The 19,436-nt window shown below is 36.9% G+C and overlaps 1 protein-coding gene across 4 annotated transcripts in view; it reads right to left on the bottom strand.

The window, feature by feature from the left end:
• LOC121297005 (transcription factor COE1) overlaps positions 1-19,436 on the bottom strand; it is a 136,387-nt gene that overhangs the window by 24,939 nt on the left and 92,012 nt on the right. For all 4 annotated transcript variants that reach the window (XM_041223007.1, XM_041223008.1, XM_041223009.1 and 1 more), the window contains exons 9-10: positions 12,249-12,379; positions 9,141-9,267 (exon numbers count right to left, since the gene is read on the bottom strand). In XM_041223007.1, the coding sequence (XP_041078941.1) occupies positions 9,141-9,267; positions 12,249-12,379 (258 nt within the window). The remainder of the gene's footprint in view (positions 1-9,140; positions 9,268-12,248; positions 12,380-19,436) is intronic.

The raw sequence follows: 19,436 nt of genomic DNA, 5'->3' as shown, positions 1-19,436 counted from the left end.
GGTCAGCTGTGCTAATCTACATAATATTTTGTGTATGTGTGTGTGTGGTGTATGGATAGTGGTTCTGTAGCCAGCCTGAGCTGATTACTAAAACGACAGATTTTTAATGTGAAAACTCAAATGATAACACTATGTAACACAATTTTTGTTCCTGGGTAGTAAGTGTTATTTCCTAATTGCTTATGCCTCAAAAGTATAGAAAATAGCTATTATTCCCCACAAACTTTGTAAATACAGTATAATCGTAAATCTCACTTCTAAATCTTTTGTAGTCATTTTTGTATTACTTTAGTATAAATACATGTTAATTTGGATTCATATGTTGTTTTTTTCTGACTTTATGTGAACGAAAAGACACACATTTGCCCGTTTTCCCATTGGAAATAGTGATATTTTGAAATATCACTGTCCTGGTCACAAAAGCAAAGTTTGTGGGGAATAATAGCCATTTTCTAACTTTTGAGGCATAAGCAATTAGGAAATAACACTTACTACCCAGGAACAAAAAAAAATAATAATAATTGTTACACAGTGTAATATACTGCACTCCCTTCAGAGACATTGGATAAGATATACCTTAACTACTATATCTTCCTGTAGTTAAAGAAATGTTGTGTACCATGATATTCATATATATATATAAGTTGTTTTTTCTTCATTTATTTATATATATATATATATATTATATATATATATATATATATATATATATATATATATATATTTAAAAAAAAGTTTAAAAAAGTTAAAAAAAAGTTAAGTAGTTAAAGCCTTTAGTTTTTATTCTGTCAAGTTTATTTTTAATCTTTTTTCTTTTTTTTTTTTTTTTTTTATATACTGGCTCAGATAAAAGGGAAGTGAAATCGGTGATCTGGGCCCGAACCTGTCGACTTCACTTTGACTCTTATCAAATGTGGAACTGTAAACCACAGGGGGATATTTATAGCCGACCAGATTTGTTTTTTTAACTGTTTTATTGCTGTCTTTTCTCATGAATTTCAAATTGGGAAACTTAAGTGAAAATTGCGGTTTGTGGGCCTCTCTGGTCCTCCATTAATGGTTTTCAGATGAAAATAGCAGGAAAAAGAGATTCTGAAGATTATGTCCTGCAGAGATTAGGACGCAGTGAAAAAGATACAACGCTGTGAAGGGACATTGAACTTCAGAGCTGCAGTATGTCCAGTTTAAGTCTACTAGCTTAATCAACACAAAGGATTTCAGAGCAATGTGGAAAGTCTGTGACGGTTTACAATGTTACAATGTCTTTACATTCCTTTAACTGGAAGGAATCATCAGTAAATGTAGTTCATTAATACCATTAAAAATGAAATACACACCATACAGTGTACATCTTTCATAAAGGAAAATATGAGAGCAATGATAGTTATACATGTAAGGTAAGGTACATGGATGATTGTGTTAGCTCTGTGTACTTTAAACAGAAAACTTTTCAAGCTAAATCAACAAAACACCCTGCAGTCTTATTAATAGCAAACAACTGGTACATTTTTTTTCTTTCACATCATTATTGGCAAAAGTCAATGTGTATGTAACTTACCAGCAATAAGAAAGCAGATTTTTTACAGAAATAACTATTTCAAGGATTCTGTGCAATCACATGGATCAATGCTCATAGAAATTTCATGAAGCAAAGATCCTCTGGGGCTCATAACTCAAAATAATGACCAAGAGGAGAAGCACAAGGCAGCGGGGTTACAAGGAAGGGAGCCCTTCAGTAAAGTCAAAATAGCATTACAAAAAATTCAAAAGGGCTGACATTTTTCTTAAGGTATGCAGGCAATGACCAGGGCATTTGCTTTGACTGTGAAAAACTCAGATGTAAAGGCAAATTATAACAAACGAATTAAAAAAAAAAACATCTAATACTAATACTAATAGGAATACAATGTGTACAGATAAATAAGCAACTTCCATTGCTTTTTTTTGGAAGAACCTTATGCCAGGTCTAAGTGGATCGGATTACAAGCATTTGTTTATAACATAAACAGGGGTTTTTTCGGCATTTCGATATTGTGAATTATGCTATGACCTAACTGCGATTCAACCAGGAGTAAATCAGGATTTGTATGGATCAAGGAATCAGAGTTTGAGACCAGAGCTGCGTCATTAGCCTTCCTTAAAGGAGGAGAGTGGAGGGACAGGGACATATTTGTGGCAGTGGTTCTGCAGATTTAAGGACAGTGGGTTTTGTAATTGGTTTTGAGTCTCCTAGTTTAACAAGCACTGGGCTTTGTGAAGAACCGATAGTATCAGTGAAATAATGAGCAGAGGAATGTGTGTGCTTTTTTGGTGTAACCCAGGTGTGATCTCACAGTAGTGCTGGATCAATACTGGCAGCCATGGACCGTTCAATACCCTTGAATTATTGCTTCATTTTTCTCCTTATTATAGATGAGTTGTGTTATTTTTTTCCCCAAACGCCACCATCCGAGATCAATACCTTACAATCTTATTTTTATCAGATTTTCCATAAACTCTGTGATTACTTTTATTTGGAAAAATCTGACCGGACAAATTGAGCACCATTTCTAAAGGAAAAATAAATGTCTCAAAATACATAAATATAACAAATTGGTTAAGTTCACCAGTGCGATTTTTCATTTTAATGTTCTTTCAAGCCTTTTTTTTTCTTCTTCCTTAAACACGTTATAAGAAAAGCAAGCAAATGAAATAAAAATGATACAGCAACACCTTAAAAAAAAGAATCATAGAACAGATTTGAGATAAGGGTATAAAAAGGCATTATAATAATATCAGACTGCAACTAAGCCTCTCTTTTTTGTTCTATGTATGGCTGCTGCATACAATATTTGGGCTGGCTTGATTGTGATAGTTTTTGTTAAGAAGGATTCTATGTGAGAGGTTAATAGAAGCCTGAAGAAGACTGGGAGGACTGTAACATTTTGCAACAAGGCTTTGCTTAACAAGTGGGGAATTCCTACAATGACAGGTACATTTCACACTATTACTCAAGAGGAGTCATGAACAGTCTAAATTTTCTCTTATGCACAAACTTAGCTTAAGCCTAGAGATATGTCAAAATATGAACATCACGGTTGAGTGGCAGGTTCTTAAATTACGAAATCCCTTTTAATTGACTTCTGCTACAGTATCTTTTTTTGTTCTCTACAGTTTAGTTGCAGACTTTGGCTTTGCCAATTTCTTTGGAGCAGACACTTCAAGAGTGAACGATATTTCATAAATACTTAATCACTGTATGGACATAAGAAAAAAAAAAAACCTATAATTTGATCCAACAGAGTATTTTAATACTGGCTGCCGACTGTATTGCTAAGAGGAGAAGGTGAATTTAGAACAGGGATAAATTGACTACTGAACACAGAAGCCCATTCATCATGGCCTCCAATTTATTAGAAGCACAAAGGTCTTTAGGGGTTTCATTGGCAGATTGCATTATAACTCTGTTTCATGTAAAATATGTCAGGACAGAGTGCCTAATAAATAATATGGATGGCAGTTCAGGAAAGGTATTACCAAACATGAAAATGAAGTCCCAGAATTAAAAAACAAATTGCAGTGAAGAATTGCAAACTTACTGACAATTTATACAGTATTGAATGTGCATTACCCATCACTGATAACTGTGTCCAAAGAGAGAAATAAACTTCCATCTCAGCCCATTCTCATCCTATTTTACAGAATGCATCTGTCCATGATGAATTCACATAGATTATAATAAGGCTACTGATTGATTTTTCAATAGGAAATTATGTTCTAACCCCTGCATAATTACATTAGAATTACTGAACTGACACTTACTACAAAGTGTTATAGTTTCTCATATAAACTGCTGCCTCTCTCCATTACATTTTATGCCTTCCTTATGCGAGTGATGCATTTTTAAATATAGATTATTATCCTCCCTATCTAATCAGCTGTGGTGCATCCCTTTTGAAAGGAAACTGAATTTAATTTTAATTTTGGTCTTGCTTTTAACATTTAGAGTGAATGTAAAATCTTGGATGTGACCTAGGACTTTCACTTCACAAGAATTAACATGGGATGTACCACACACACACACACACACACACACACACACACACACACACACACACACACACACACACACACACACACACACACACAGCTTAAGGGAAAGGAAATATAATAGAATGCTACTATGTAGCATGTATAATTTCTATCTTTCCTTTAAATCAGACTCCAGGCAACAAACTGCAAGCTATACAATTAATGTGCATCAATTCTATATTATTATGGGGTGTATCAGCAATATATTTTGACGAAAATGCATTTGATAAAAATGGATCTGTGCACAGCACTGCATCAGCGATCCATTGCCACACACAGTGGGTCTTGCTTTCGGGCCGTTCTTCAGATCTAGTGGCTTTGTTGAAGGCTGCTCAGCAGGAGGGTTTACAGTCACTGCTGCTCCCACAGGGAGGCAGACTGAAGGCTCCACTGAGGCACCTCGATTCCTCCTGACAGCCTGCCTGTCTCTCGTCAACCGCTTCCCTATTCTGAATTTATTTACAAACCCCAGCCTGTGTACGTTTGATATTTTCTCTGTTGATCGTGTACTGCATCTATGCAATGTAAATAATTAATTGCTTATAAGCACTGTGCTGTGTGCAGGTTTGTTTGAAATGCAGATTTAATTGTGTACTGTGCGGAGGAAAAAAAGAACAACAGCAGCGTAATGTACCGTACTGTGTGCTTGAACTGAAAAGAAAAACAGTACACTATAATGCAGTACGACAAATGTTTAAAACTGTAACATATTCAAACTTCTTGTCAACCATTTTTGAGCACATTGCTTACTGCACTAACATGCAATAAAAATTTACAAATGCACTCGAAGCGTCAATAAATCTGCATACTCTTTTTAATCCCAATCACCACAGCTGAATATAGATATCAGTGGTTTATATATCAGCAGAAGCATCTATCTGAATTTGTTTGGCTTACTGTGAGTAAAAGACACAGGTATCCCACGGACGAATCGATTGGTTTGGGACAGTGCAGCATTGGTACTTGGTTTATTTAATTAGCTTTCATTCCTATTGTAGTTTCCAGTAGCAGCTGATTAGTTTTACCAGCTGTCCCTGTCTAAATCCATTGCCAGCTGCCACTGACTTATGCAAATTGTCTATGATTAGTACCCATTGGCAACTGGACCCTGGGAGATGCCAAATGGAACCTGGTTGGAAAACCAAGTAGGAAATCTCTCATCAGTTCAAATCTCAGCAGACCAATGGTCACTGGACCCAGCAGGGAGAAGCATTGTTATAGTTTGCATGACAATGCACAATCCTGCACTTTCTTCTGATGACTGAATCCACCGAGTGAGAGAACAAGATGAAACCACTCATTGCACAACCAGTTAACAAATCATCACAAAATGCAATGCATAGTGTTACTGTTCGTTATATGGTGGGGCACGAAGCTAATTTGGAAAAGGCCACCATCTGGCACCTGTTTATACCAGCACTGTGCAATTCATTGGCTCCTACTGGTCCATCCACACAGTCACCAAATGGCTGGATGAACAAGCCAAATCTGCATAGTAAACCAGATGATCAGACTGCTTCTGCCAGACATAGCGCTAGGGTGTGTCAAAAAAGCTAAACCCAGCCCTTCATTTATTTTTATTTTATTGTATGTTTTGTGAGGCATTGGGCGATCCAGGCATTCAGAAATATCAGGTGTGCTGCAATGAGAATTCCATTGATTACAGTAATACTAATTGAATGCAATACCACCTTAAATCGGCTTTCTCATGTGTATAGTATAATAGCATAAGAATAGAAAAAGACCAACTCTGGCTGGGGTTCGTACAGGTCAAAGGAAGAGACTCCCTGCATATACAGGACAGTCTCTTTACAATGCCTTCTGTTAATGGATCTGTTTTTTTAATACGCACATTTGGATAATTTCTAATTGACAAAACTTGAACTGCTCCTCTTCGCTTTAATAATATTTTGAAAAAACATATGCAACGTTAATAAAAAAAAAAAAAAAAAAAAAAAAAAAAAAAACTGTCTCTAATTTATGTGTTGGATGATATATGGATATTTCATTATTCACCAAAAAAAAAAAAAAAAAGTTAGTGGATGTTCAATCTCCTCTTTTATTTGGCAGTTAGTTTTATAAAAAGAGAGTAGGTGACCTTGACTTGAATGAGGTAACTACGGCCAGGATTAAGTTTCGTAACTAACATGTTGAAGAAATTGCCAAATGAGCATGTCAAAGGTCATCTCCCTCTGCTACAGAAAGCACTTAGCAGCCAGACAAGTCCGTTTACAGCCAGGTAGCCTGGAGGGATGTTTTGTTGAATGATTATTCAAAATAATTTCTTCTAAATGAGACCTGACCACCAAAACGCTGCCTAATTAGAGAGAGGGGCAGACAAGGAAGCTACGCCTGACTGCTTTTAGCAGAAGTGACCGACCGAACCCCCTTTCCTCCACCTCTTATACCTCTAAACAACTGCTCTAAACAATACATTGAAAAAAACGTGTTTCCAACAGCAGAAGCATAAAAAACACTTGAAACAAGTGACCCCTCACTGTTTCTGAGCCAACAGATGAGACCTCATTTCTGTAAGAAAACGTTTTGGCCTCTGTGGTTTTGTAATGTGTTCCAGAACACCACATTTAGCCAGTGCAGTACACAGTGAAAGTAACCTCTTCCACACTGGAATGTTTCTGCAGAATGTAACTGTATCATAACATCTATCCGGGTCACTTCCTGCACTGGGTTGCCAGGAGCTGGTCTTGTGTTCTCTCTCCTAGAAAATTCTGGCAAAGGGTTAACATGGATGGATTGTACCATGTACAGTACATACACACACATGCACGCACACACACACACACACACACACACACACACACACACACACACACACACACACACACACACACACACACACACACGCACAAGCACGCACACACATGCACGCACACACACACACACACACGTTTGCATTCCTATATTTGTGGCGACTTCTCATTGTCTCTCACTGTATTTTTGTTTAATATTTTTAACTAGAGTTAGACAAAACTCCACACAGGGTGAAAGTCGACAACAAACTAATATTTTGGCCCCCCTTTTTTTTTTTGACCGCACATTGATAGTATACCAGTCCTTCCCACCACACACACACACACACACTAGAAGCCTTTAGGGATCACAATCAATCCGGATTTTCTTTAGCTTGAAGATGGTTAACCGCAGTGAATACCCAAGACTATGTGGTGAAGTGAAGACTGTGTAAGAAGGGAAATATAGTTCCTTGTGAGAATCATTTTTTGAATATCAAAAAAGATATTAAAAAAATATTTTGGCATTGTATTGACTGAGGGTGTATATATTGTAGCAGTAAAACAAATCTACATTAAGCTTCTGTCCCATTGCAGAAGCTATTCAGATGTTAGTCATAGTTGCAGCCATTATTTTAAAGTGCTCCTAATACATATACCAATACATAATAGTTCACTCTGCACACTAGGAGTTCTATTTTCAGAAACATTTTCTAATTAGACAGTGGGACTGTTTCTACTCAAGGAAGGTGTAGAAACCAGTGTTGAATCAATAATGCATCTGGAAGGTAGACCCCCGCACACCCAAGATCAATTCAGTAAAATAGCTTGAGTTGCCAGGTGAGATGTAGGAATTGTTCACACAGTAACAAGCAAAATCTCCTGGCTATTATTTCTCTGGCGTTCGCTCGCAAAAGGCTCTGGCTCATTACAGAGCTCCTTAAATTGGTCTGGGATTTCTTCCACTCAGTGTGAGACCTCTGCTAAATGGTTTGTAGCCAGTTTCCTCTATTATGTAGAATCAAACTTATTACAAACAAATTTTTCCTCCAGGGCTGTGCTTATAATTTTCAATTAGATGAAACAAAGTTAGTTGTAGGCGCAAAGAGGACTTGATCTTGAACTGGTGTTTGGTTTGTGATGTGTGGGAAAGGTGGGGGAGTCTTCACTGGAAGCAGAACATTTGCTGAAGATGCTAATTGTTTAAAATGGCTTCAAGATTGGAGGCCTGCAGGAGTTGGACTTGTTTTCCTGGTTTAAATGTGACCTACTCCTGCATTTGTAGTTACAGTCCTCTAATGATGCACATGCTGTAGTTAACCTGAACTAATATTTACTCCTATTTAGCTTTCTTTCTAATAGATGCTATTAAATGTGAAATTACAGCATGGTTAACTGATTTGCATCCAGCAATTTTTTTCTTTTTTAGATCACCGTTATCAGTTTTATGTTCAAATGTTCAGTATAGCGATATTATTTTTAAAATAGGCCATTGCTTAATCATGTATAATTTATGTTGCTTTTATATCTTGCTATCCAACACTATAGTGACCTGTTTGTATGCAATAGTTTTTAAAAGTCTACAGCAGCTTTCTTAAACATTGCAGTTACATTAACCAGCAGCTCTGGTGTCCTGCTTGTGTCCTCTAAGCTGTACTGTATTATTGCTATTCTATACCAATCCTTCTCTTCACTAAGGCATATTACTCATCTCCCTTGTCCCTACTGATAAAACCCTAAACGGCACAAGAGCTCATCCCCCCCACCCCCACCCCCCCACACACACACATAAAAAGACACATTTCGTATTACCCTTATTTTTGCAATATACAGGATGTTACTGCCTGTGAGAACCCTGTGCTTCATGTTAACCTCTGGTAAAAAGGAAATGAGTGGAATTCCACAGTAGGAGCCTCAAGTACAGTGGTATATCTTTGAGTATATTATTCCTCCACTACCAGACTTTTTCCTCTCCTATTTTATAATTATGAGGCGACTCGCCATGAGCTCCACAGGACCCCAATGGAGACTAGATGATTTTATCTGAAGGGTATACAGGTTATATAAATAGATACATAAACAAATAAACAAATACATACATTTCAGTACTAACACTGCAGTATTTTGAACAGACTTGCAGCTCATATACATTAGTCCACTTGTTTTGCATTGCACGGCAGAACCACAGCATTTCTTTTTTTTTTTAAATCTTAATTGCAGTGAAACAACAGCCAGCCCGGCATCTCTTCATTAGAGTAGAATGAAGTGTGTGTGTGTGTGTGTGTGTGTGTGTGCCTGTGTGTGTGTGTGTTTGCTCACCTGTGTAGATGAACCTCCCGGGGGTCCCCTTGCAGAACTGCTTGGATTTGTAGGACAGTGTGACTTCCACCACCCCGGGGATGTGCCTCGGCGGGGTTTGCACTCGAATCGCATGGGGAGTGATGAGCTGGAGGAGGAACAGAGAAGCCACAATAACAGCAGGCAGGAGCAATACCTGCCAGCACAGTCGTCACAGCCGCTCTTCATTGGCGGGTCTCAGTATACAAAAGCATCATAAAGAAAACAGAATTAACTTGTCAAGTCACTAAAAAAAAACCAAACAAACAAAAAACCCACTTCTCTTGATATTATGCACTGCACAATATTCACAAGAGCGTTCCAAGTGATTACATGTGTGTGCGTTCCCTCCAAGAGGCTTCTTTTCTTTATTTTTTCTCTGAATATTTGCTGGCGTATATATGTGCAGAATATCCCTGGGTTCAATTGCTGTACAGTATGTGTTATTCTATTATTCTAATGTTATTCTGTATGCATGGATGTTATACGACTGCCTGCATTACATTTGAGAATGCTGAATTTCATGCATCTGCATGTTATTTATAAACTTACACACAATATGTGTGTCTGGATGACACCACTCTAGCAAGGTAATTTCATTCACTGCAATTGAAGGCAAATCAACATTAAAAGTATTATTGGAAGGTTTACAACAAACATTTTTATTGTATGAAATTACACTGCACACCCATGCTTTACTATGATGGCTGAGAGAACACCTGTAGTCACACAGCAAATGAAAAACAATACAGAATGACTCAGAAGAAAAATAACTGCACAGCAGAGCAAGCCATGCAGGGATCTGTTCATTAGACTGACTGATTGTTATCTACACACCCAGTGATATATATCAGAGCAGCCAAAACACTCCTTATCAGCTCCTCTACATCCTGTAATGCCAGATAAACATTCCTGCAGCAAGAACAACCTCCAGCAGGACTGGGCTCTAATTGGAAACATGCTCTCCACTCTAGTATTTCACTCCAGCACCGTCTGCACAGAATAATGCTGTCAAAAGTGTAATATTTCTTTTGCTTGATTGTTAAAAAAATATTGCAATGTCAGACTCTACTGCACATTTGGGAAGTGCATTTTAAATATATAAAAACAGCAACGTTATTTTCTGTGAGTAAAAAATATATAGAATAGCAATAATTAACACATTTCAAAAGTCACCTGAGAGATTGGATTATTGAAAGCCAATGTGTTTATTTTATTATTATTTTAAATATTTATTTTTAAGGACATGTATATATATATATATATATTATATATATATATATATATATATATACACACACACACACACACACACACACACACACACACACACACACACACACACACACACACACACGCACGGTTAATGAAGCCTTTCTCTCACATTATTAACAATGGGTATCTGAAAAATCAAATCTAGTCCCGGTTGGCAGTGAGGCTGGGGATATTGCCTCAGCTGGGTTCCCTTCTGTTAACACTCGGAGCTGGGTGGGCCCCCGGGAGGAACGAAGGGAGGGAGGTGAGGTGAGGCAAACTCCCCATTCGGGGGCCACAGGAACATGCTAGCTTGTCCTGTTCAGATAGAAATTGTTGCCATATGTGTGGACTCCCTGTAGCCAAGTTAAAGGGAAGCTGGACACACAAACAATGACCGTATAAATATATAATATATATATATCTATATAGAATATATATATATATATATATATATATATATATATATATATATATATATATATATATAAATATATATAAATGCAAGTCACTGTTATTTTGAACAGATTTAAAGACTTGGATTTCATTTCCAGATATCGGTTGTTAATAATCGGAGAGAAATGACAGAGTCAACTACTGTACCAGTTTATTTCTTTCGAAAAATGTTATACCATATAAGCTTATGTACGTCTTTCTTAGATCTGAGTTGCAATAAATCACACATTTCTATAGCCTACACTATTCACATATAATTTTTCACTAAACTATTAGCTGCAGCCTGAATAGCTAAAAAAAAAAAAAAAAAAAGATTTCCCCCGAAAATATCCACAAATAATTGCACTGAGGTTTATATAGGAAACATGAAAATGAAACAGCGCAAGTATTACAGAGTAGGGACCTTTAAAGTGTGAAGCAGTAGATCGAAAATACAATATTCAGAGTGACGGGAAAGCCATAGTGCTGGATTTATAGTAAGAAGTGCCACGCGGTATGCTCAGATTGCAAATACATACAGTAGTGGGGTGACGATTCCTTGAGTTCCTGCTGAGCTTACTGCTATAAGTGCAATATATTTAAAGAATGCAGAACCTTAACTGTATGAATGTATCAAAATGTATCTAATGCATTGCTAATTGGAAAGCAACACAAAACGTCATACACCACCATGTTTTTTTTTTTTTTTTTTTTTTTTAATATATAGTTTTGTTAAGGTCTTAATTAAATATTATCCTGGTATGAAAATAGACAAAAATCTATACATTTTGTTAAAGGGTGGTATTATTTAATCATCGGATTTTCCGATGAAACACATGAGTTTTTCATGTTTCTGTCCTGCTATGTTCTGTAATAGTACAGGCACTCTTAATACTTAGTGCTGTGGTAACTTGCTAGGGGTGTGAAACATCTGTGTTACCTTAACTTATGTATTCTTTTTGTTGTTTAGATTCACTTTGTATCATTTTCTGTTGTCAGAACCTCATAAGCTTCCAAGATCATCTAGTACATCATCAGTGGTGTAGTCGAGCTGGAACGTGCCGGAACACCTTTTCGGGACTATTTTTTATATAGGCAAGCTAAGTCACATGACACATCTCTCTAATTCAGTCAGTAGTCCTCTTCATGCAAAGAAAGGAGCATTATGAACTTCTATTACAAAGTCCTTCTTTAAGAAGGCCAAAAATACTGACGAAGACCACAGCACCAGTGTATCAACTACAACAAGCACAAATGTAGCTGCATGACTTATAATATTTGTCACTAGAAGTTCAGTACACAAATATGTCAATTTTTATAATAATTCTTGCTTAAGAAAATCTATATTTGAGCAGAGTTCTGGTAGCTTCAGATTCAGGACTACACCATAGCGTAACTCACCTCACTCCAGACCAGCATGGTACCGAATATGACTTGCAAGCCGTCAAAGAAATTATCTCCAATTATGATGACTGTGGCCCCTCCTGTAGTCCATCCTTCGCTGGGGCTGATGGCTTTGATGCATGGTGTGGCTGTCCAGCAAGAACAAGGGGAAACAGACAGACAGAACATCTTTGTCAGTATAGAGGCATAGATATTCTTAAACATTTAAAAAAAAAACTGAAACCTTCTATTGATACTGGGGGCTTGAGAACCCTGAAACCACTCAACTGGGTGACCTTTCCTGTTTTTTTGTGCTCAGTCTGAATGTAGGAAGATATAAGAAAGCCACAGAGCTTTCTGTAAATAACCAAGGAACACAAGAGCTGGTGTTAGTACTTGAGAAACTTGATCTTCTGTGAATCACAGCCAGCTGTATTATTGTGCATGTAGTAATGAAAAACACCATCCGTGTTAATATAGGGTTGAAGTGGTGTTATTAAGATCCACCACTGTTTGTATTATTAAAATGAGCCCCTGTTTACTTTAGGCCCCCTTAGTGTGTCACCATTAAATCTGGTTGAGAATCCCTTATACAGTAAATATAAAATTACTTTATTTTAAAAGACAAATACATTAAACTGGGTTCCAAGTTGATTGAGCGTCACAAATGACAGCTTATTTACATTGCAAAACCAAAAGAAAAATAACATCATTAAAAAGGTATTAAATTGTAATTATATACACACACTTTACATTACAGGAACTGCAATGTAATTATATAGTAATTAGTTCAATTTTGCCCAATAACTATTTCAGTCATTAATATCCTATTCGTAAATGTTTTACTTAATGATTGAAATGGCTATAATGGTGTTCCTGATAAAGAAGACAGTTATCATTGCAGGGTGTCTTAGTGTAATACACTACACATATTCACAGTGAAATCTATGGCTGAATAATACTGCACATTTGAATATCACTGCTAAAAAACTGAAAGAGACATTTTAGAAATGAAACCTTTCTGTGCCAGATATAAAATATTAAGCAATTGTAAAAGGTGGTTGTAAACTTTTGGGCTGATCCGATCATCAATCTAACCACATGGATCAGCACTTACAATTATAATTGTTCAAAAATGAAAAGGGAAAAGCATCCTTATTTATATCTGTGCTTTAAGTCTAATCCAGCATGCTACGTTGTACAACAAGCATTTGCCAGGAAAAAAAAAACACAAAAAACAAAAAAAACATGTTGCCTGGCTTTAGTTTGCTATGAAAATGATGCTGCAACAGATAGATAAAAACTAAGATCAGAAAAAAAGAAACAGGGTGTCTTCTAGGAGGAGCTCTGCTGGACCTTTAATTGTTAAGAGTAGAATTACCAGTGACTTTGCTTGACACCTGGTATAATTAAGTAATCTGAGGGTTAAACTGAGAAACATCATTCAGCTCCCCTTTGTTATAACACTGATCAGTTGACAATAAAACCCCTCTCTCCCAGGGGTCCTCTGAGGCACCGAATGCTAATTCTGGTGATTATACACACACTTTTATTAAATATTACGGTGCCCCGCTTGTTTGAGGGCCTCACGGACCTGATTGTTTTACGAGAGCCGTGTAAATGTCATTCCCATCTCGCTCGCAGCAGGCAGACAATTTTGAGTCCTTACAAGAGTCGATCAAAGGGCACGCGCCGGGGGAATTGCTGAGAAAACACGGACAAGCGATAAAAATCTAACAGATTAATTGGTTTAAATTTCATTTCAGGATGTTGAACTTTGGCTCGAGATTCGAATGCCGCCTTGCAAGCTGGGGCGGACTAATTACTAGAATTCCAATTTGCTTCGGGTGAAAAAAAAAAAAAAAAGACGAGAGTTATAAGGCAAAGCTTTCAGCTTAAATACACATTAAACAGGTAAAGTTGTCTGTTTAGTGGATATCACAGGAGATGACACTTAACTGCTCCATGTCTCTCCATGACATTTACATATGTATGAGTTTGTATCTCACAAGGGGGGGGGGGGATAGAAAAGCTGGTACAGTGCTCTACCAGGTACAGTCCATAATAAAGCTAAATGAATCTGAGCTATTGACATGCAGAGCAGCCCCAAAGCATGTCTACAGCAGATGGCACTATGATAGTGGGTTTAGCATCTTATCATTGTTGCAATAGGTCAGGTCAGAACCTGAGCCCGAAGTCTTGGTGTGTCATGTTTCTTTATATCAACGGCAGCAGGTATGGATAGGACAAAGTGTTCTATTAAGGGCATTCAAGAAAAAGGCGGTCTCTATTTGACCCTACTGACCCCAAGGGCTGCCAGTGAAAGGGACCAGCCAGGAGGAGATCACAGTCCGGTCCCAGCATCACCCAGCTTGACCCATGTAAAAGGGCCAGGACGCCCCATGCTGACTGATTCAAAGGAACAGAATAAAACTGCTTGCGGCAATGCCTTAATGCACAAGTGCTTTTTTTCCATTATCAAGCAATATATCACAAGCTTATTCACAGGAACATAAAGTAAATTCTGTGTGCTGCAGCACGAAAACAAAAAACAAAAAAAAATAAAGGAATGGCAACATTATCCTAAACTTTCTCTCAAAATGATGTGGAGACCTGGAAATAAATAATGAAAATTAAGTTTACATTTAAATAAATGTAAACTTAATGTCAGAACTAGTGCTGGGAGCACAAAGTAACAAAATCACTTTTCATACACAGTTCAAGGATAGAAGAACAACTGAGACGGCTCTCCTATGATCAATGCATGCCAAGCTTCCTTGAGGAGAAATGGACAGAGTATTTTAAATCTCTTTCTGTGTCTTCTCCTCAACACCACTATAGATAATAATGTGTAATATGAAGTTAAGAAGACAAAGGCGTAAAGGTTTTTAGCAGCTGCTGATCTATCTGGGGGGTGGGGCAACAAAATGTTTAAAATCTGCTTTTAGAGCAAATCTTTTTCTGGGGCACTAACTCACAGTGCTGAAGCTTACCTTTTCTAATTAAAGAACAACCAGAAGGAGGGTGGTTGATGTTTAGCCTCACGGTTTTTATACTCCCTTGAGAGGTCAACTGACCCACAAGGGCAAGGCCACACAAGAGCGAAATGGCTCTGTGATGGGAATGGCTTATTGGGGTTTGAGAGCTCAGAGGAAGTCTGTCTCGACTCAGGTGCTCCAACTGCACCCTGAGAGGGGGAGTGATTCTGCACATTTGAGAAACGAAGTGAAGGGATGGAAAAGGAAACAGCGTAAAAAAAACTATGCAGCTGGAATTAACTATAAATACCCCAAAATTGTTAGTGGTTTTAACAGTTTTTAAAATCATGTGCCCCTTTACAGTAAAAATGGCCTATTCAGGAAAAAATATGCTGGTAAAATTTGAATCTGTTGCATTGTATACACAAACCTGCTTGGCGGCTATTGAGCTCAGTATCCAACTGTGTGAATTTTAGCATCACTTCACAGTGAAATGTATTTGAAAATAAAAAATGAATCAACTAGCAATACTTCAGTTTGTCGTTTTTTTTGGAATGCTGTAATTGTAATGTAAAATCCCCTTTAAAAGGCAATGTGCTTTTAAAATCAAAAAGCAAACGTGCATTGTCCATTGGCGCGGTACTTTTTTAAAGGGGAACTGTACTCAAAATAACAAGGCTCTCCAAATGGTCTGCATACATAACACATGCATCTCGCTGCGCCAGTTTTGTTAAAAAGTCAAGCGTTTGGCCAGTATTAAAACATTTTTGTCAGCATTCTGGGTCAGCTGGAAATGCAGGCCGTCGCCGTATTGGAACCTTTCTGGCCCCGTTGTTATGTCATATCGTTTAACAACCGCCCACACCAGTGAACGCCGGCAGGGTGAATTTTTTTGGAACGCAAAGCATACGGGTGCAAAAATAACAAAAGGACAAACAGTAAGAGAGTATTTTTGTGTGCCTGAGCCTTTAAACCAACAAAGGGCAACCATAACAAAACAATGGCTACTTAATAGAGGAATGGGTCATCCACTAAATAGAATACTATGTGTGATTATAGAGCAAGTCAACGACAGGACATCACACAAAGCACGACAGAAGAGAGCTCCAATACATTCAATGTTAATTTGTTTCAATGGTTTACTGCTCAAGGAGAGGCTGAAAATGCGTCAGAAGCTTTAGTTAACATGTTTTGTATTGAAATGGTTATATACTCATTTAAGTACCAATATGATTTAAAATGCTATTGCATTAATAACCCTCTGTATCAGACGGTTTATTATTATTGACAGAGGCATGGGATCACAAGAAGCTGACAGTCGTGATTCAGATCTACATAGTGTAGAAGTGTCCTAGCTGTACTCGAGAAACTTTGACTTTAGCTAAACTTGTAAAACTTACCTATAGTATGTATTGACCAGGTAATGGGTAAGATGCTGTTTTAATATAAATGTATTTGAATGTTTAGTGAAAAAAACATAACAGTGTGAAAAACATACAAATCGGAGGCCTTCACTACATTTCTTTTCATATCTGAGAATTATTATGTGCTTTTTTTTTAGCATTACAGTCTTACTAGAAAGAAGATGAAAAAAAGGACAACTGTTATTAAACAAATTAATACATACCAAATCTACTTCACTTGTAACTCCAGCATGCTGAACATGCAGCAGTGTGCTTAAGGAAAGCAATCTAGTCGCTCCAGGATAAACTAAGCAGTATTTATTTGTATTTTTTTTTATATACCGAATCGAAGGACAAGCTGTAATGCCATTTGGAAGGGCTTTGGGAATCATAAACTCCAAAGATGAACAAGTGTACTGGAACAATCTGTGACGCTAATCTTGGCCTAAGTCGATTTTTTTACAGGCACTGAAATTGTGCGCGGATTAACCAGATGGTCGACCGAGAATCCATCTGATAGGATTAAACTTTGGTGCCTCCCTCTGCTCCATCTGCTACACACATTGCTTAAACATACAGTTCAGTACAACTCCGCAGACGGTGTAAGGAAACAACAGAACGACCAAATGGGAGCTTTTGCCATTCTCTTCCTAGGGGCAGCTGATGGTGCTGTTTGCCTAGGGATACTTCTTTTGCCATGTTTGAAAATGATTTAAGCCCCAGACTGCTGACCACATGGTAATGCTAACAACTTTATACATTGATTTAGTTTCCAAAACTTTATTCTGGTGTATGGTGTATGGAGTCTTTCTAAACAGTTACATTACAGACTAGATTAAAAATATATGGAAAGATGCTACTGTCTAAAACCCTGTAACACATGCTTTTCAGATAAGAAATAATTGGGCGTGGTTATAGAAAGAAAAAAAAAAGTATGATCCTTAATCCAGAGTCTAGTATGGTAACTGGCATCAGGTCATCTTTCTCAGCTGTTTCTAGGCAAAGTGTTTCATTGAAAAAAAAAAAAAATCCTTTTTTTTTCTCCTAAATCCTTTTTTTTTATTATTGTAACAAATACTAAAACATGTATTTAAATCCCTGGAATACCAAATAAGAAAGTTATTGGATATGGATTTAACTCAGTTTAGCTCTGAAAATTTGTTTATGAATAATCTGTACAAGTCATTAGAGATTATTAAGGCAATTTCATCTAACACAAGTTCAGAAACAGATTTGGTCAATTGCAAAGACGGTGGCATAATGTTAAGACATTTTGTCTGAGGAAATGTGTGCTATTTAAAGGAGGTCTATCCTCGTGAAGCATACGTAGTTTTAAAGACAATCTGTCACAGGGGAAATGTCTTGTCTGTTTGTGGTTTTTTATCCTTCGAGCATCTGAAATGCCCTTTTTCTGAATAACAAATACAAAGAGAGAAGAAGAACTGTCTGACATATTTTCCCTCCGAAAAAGGCACTGACAGCGGCCCTCTGTTGTAAGCAAATCCTACTAAAATGAAAGGTGTGAAGAAAAAAAGAAATACAACAGACAAAGAAGTAGTTAAGTACAGTTATTGCCATGAAATAACACTAATTATATTAACAAAAATATAAATCTGTGCAGTACATCTATACAGTATACGGTGCAGTAGTAAAATCAAATGAACACCTAGCGCACTTTCTTTTTACTTTAGCCTATAGGCAACTGGTAACATAAAATAAATCATGCTGCTGCAAACTAAATGATCAAACTAAATGATTTTAGCATTTTTTATATTATTATTATTATTATTATTATTATTATTATTATTATTATTATTATTATTATTAACTTGGCAGACTAGATAATTAACACAAAATAGATCATAGTGCCGCATTGACAGTCAATTCTCGTTAATACAAATTTTAAAGGACCAGCAACAAATTTTGGATTATACCACTAATTTGTAGTATCATTACTAGCCTATAAGCCAAATGTATACTGTCCGTTTTCATTTAAGTTATTCAGAGGTGCAGTGCTGAATTGTACAATTACTGCACATTAATAGAATAGGTGTGTTTTCTATTCCTATACAGATGCTCAGAATGAGCTAGAGGTGCCTTAGCAGCACATGTGTGCAGTCTATTGCTCTCAACACGTTGGGGAAACTAGTAATGTCATAGAAATGTGTTTTCAAGGCTTGTAAGTACACCTTGCTATTAGGGAAAATTAGGTATTTGGCTATTCGCCTCAAAAATGCATTGAGCACAACTGGTAACGCATGACAAAAAGTGGACTGAGAAATGACAGCAACAATTGTGACTGTTTAAAACATGCTTTCAAAAGTTCTTAGGATGCAATTATGTCACAGTTGCCTGCAGCTTTCCTACATTTCGTTATAATATTTGAGAACCCTCATTTGCACTATCCCCCCTTTTTTGTGAATTTATGCAGGAACGCCCATAATTACATATTCATCTGAGGTTGAACTGTAAAGAAAAACTGCTGCCGCAAAGCGTTCCCTAAAAAGTTAATAACATCACTGTGCTTGTCTATTGCGACAGGCGCAACACTTTAGTAAACCTCCACCTAAGCCTAAGATATTCTATTTAAAAAAAAAAAAAATGAAGAAAAAATTGTTGATTTTATTTTAAAGGGTTACAGAATGCAAATGTTTGTTTAAAATGCATTTGTGTAAAGGCTGTAATAAAAGCATTTCGAGAAAAAAAAAAAAAAAGGCACTGAATTGTAATTCCAAAACTGTCACTCACAGCCCTCATGTTAAAGTGTAGCAATAGTTTTTAAAATATATCACACTCTCTTGAAATGATGCACTCGGTTACCCTAG

This window comes from Polyodon spathula, chromosome 22, assembly GCF_017654505.1.
Source record: "Polyodon spathula isolate WHYD16114869_AA chromosome 22, ASM1765450v1, whole genome shotgun sequence".
Lineage (NCBI taxonomy): Eukaryota > Metazoa > Chordata > Actinopteri > Acipenseriformes > Polyodontidae > Polyodon > Polyodon spathula.
This window is presented reverse-complemented; position numbering and strand designations above follow the sequence as displayed.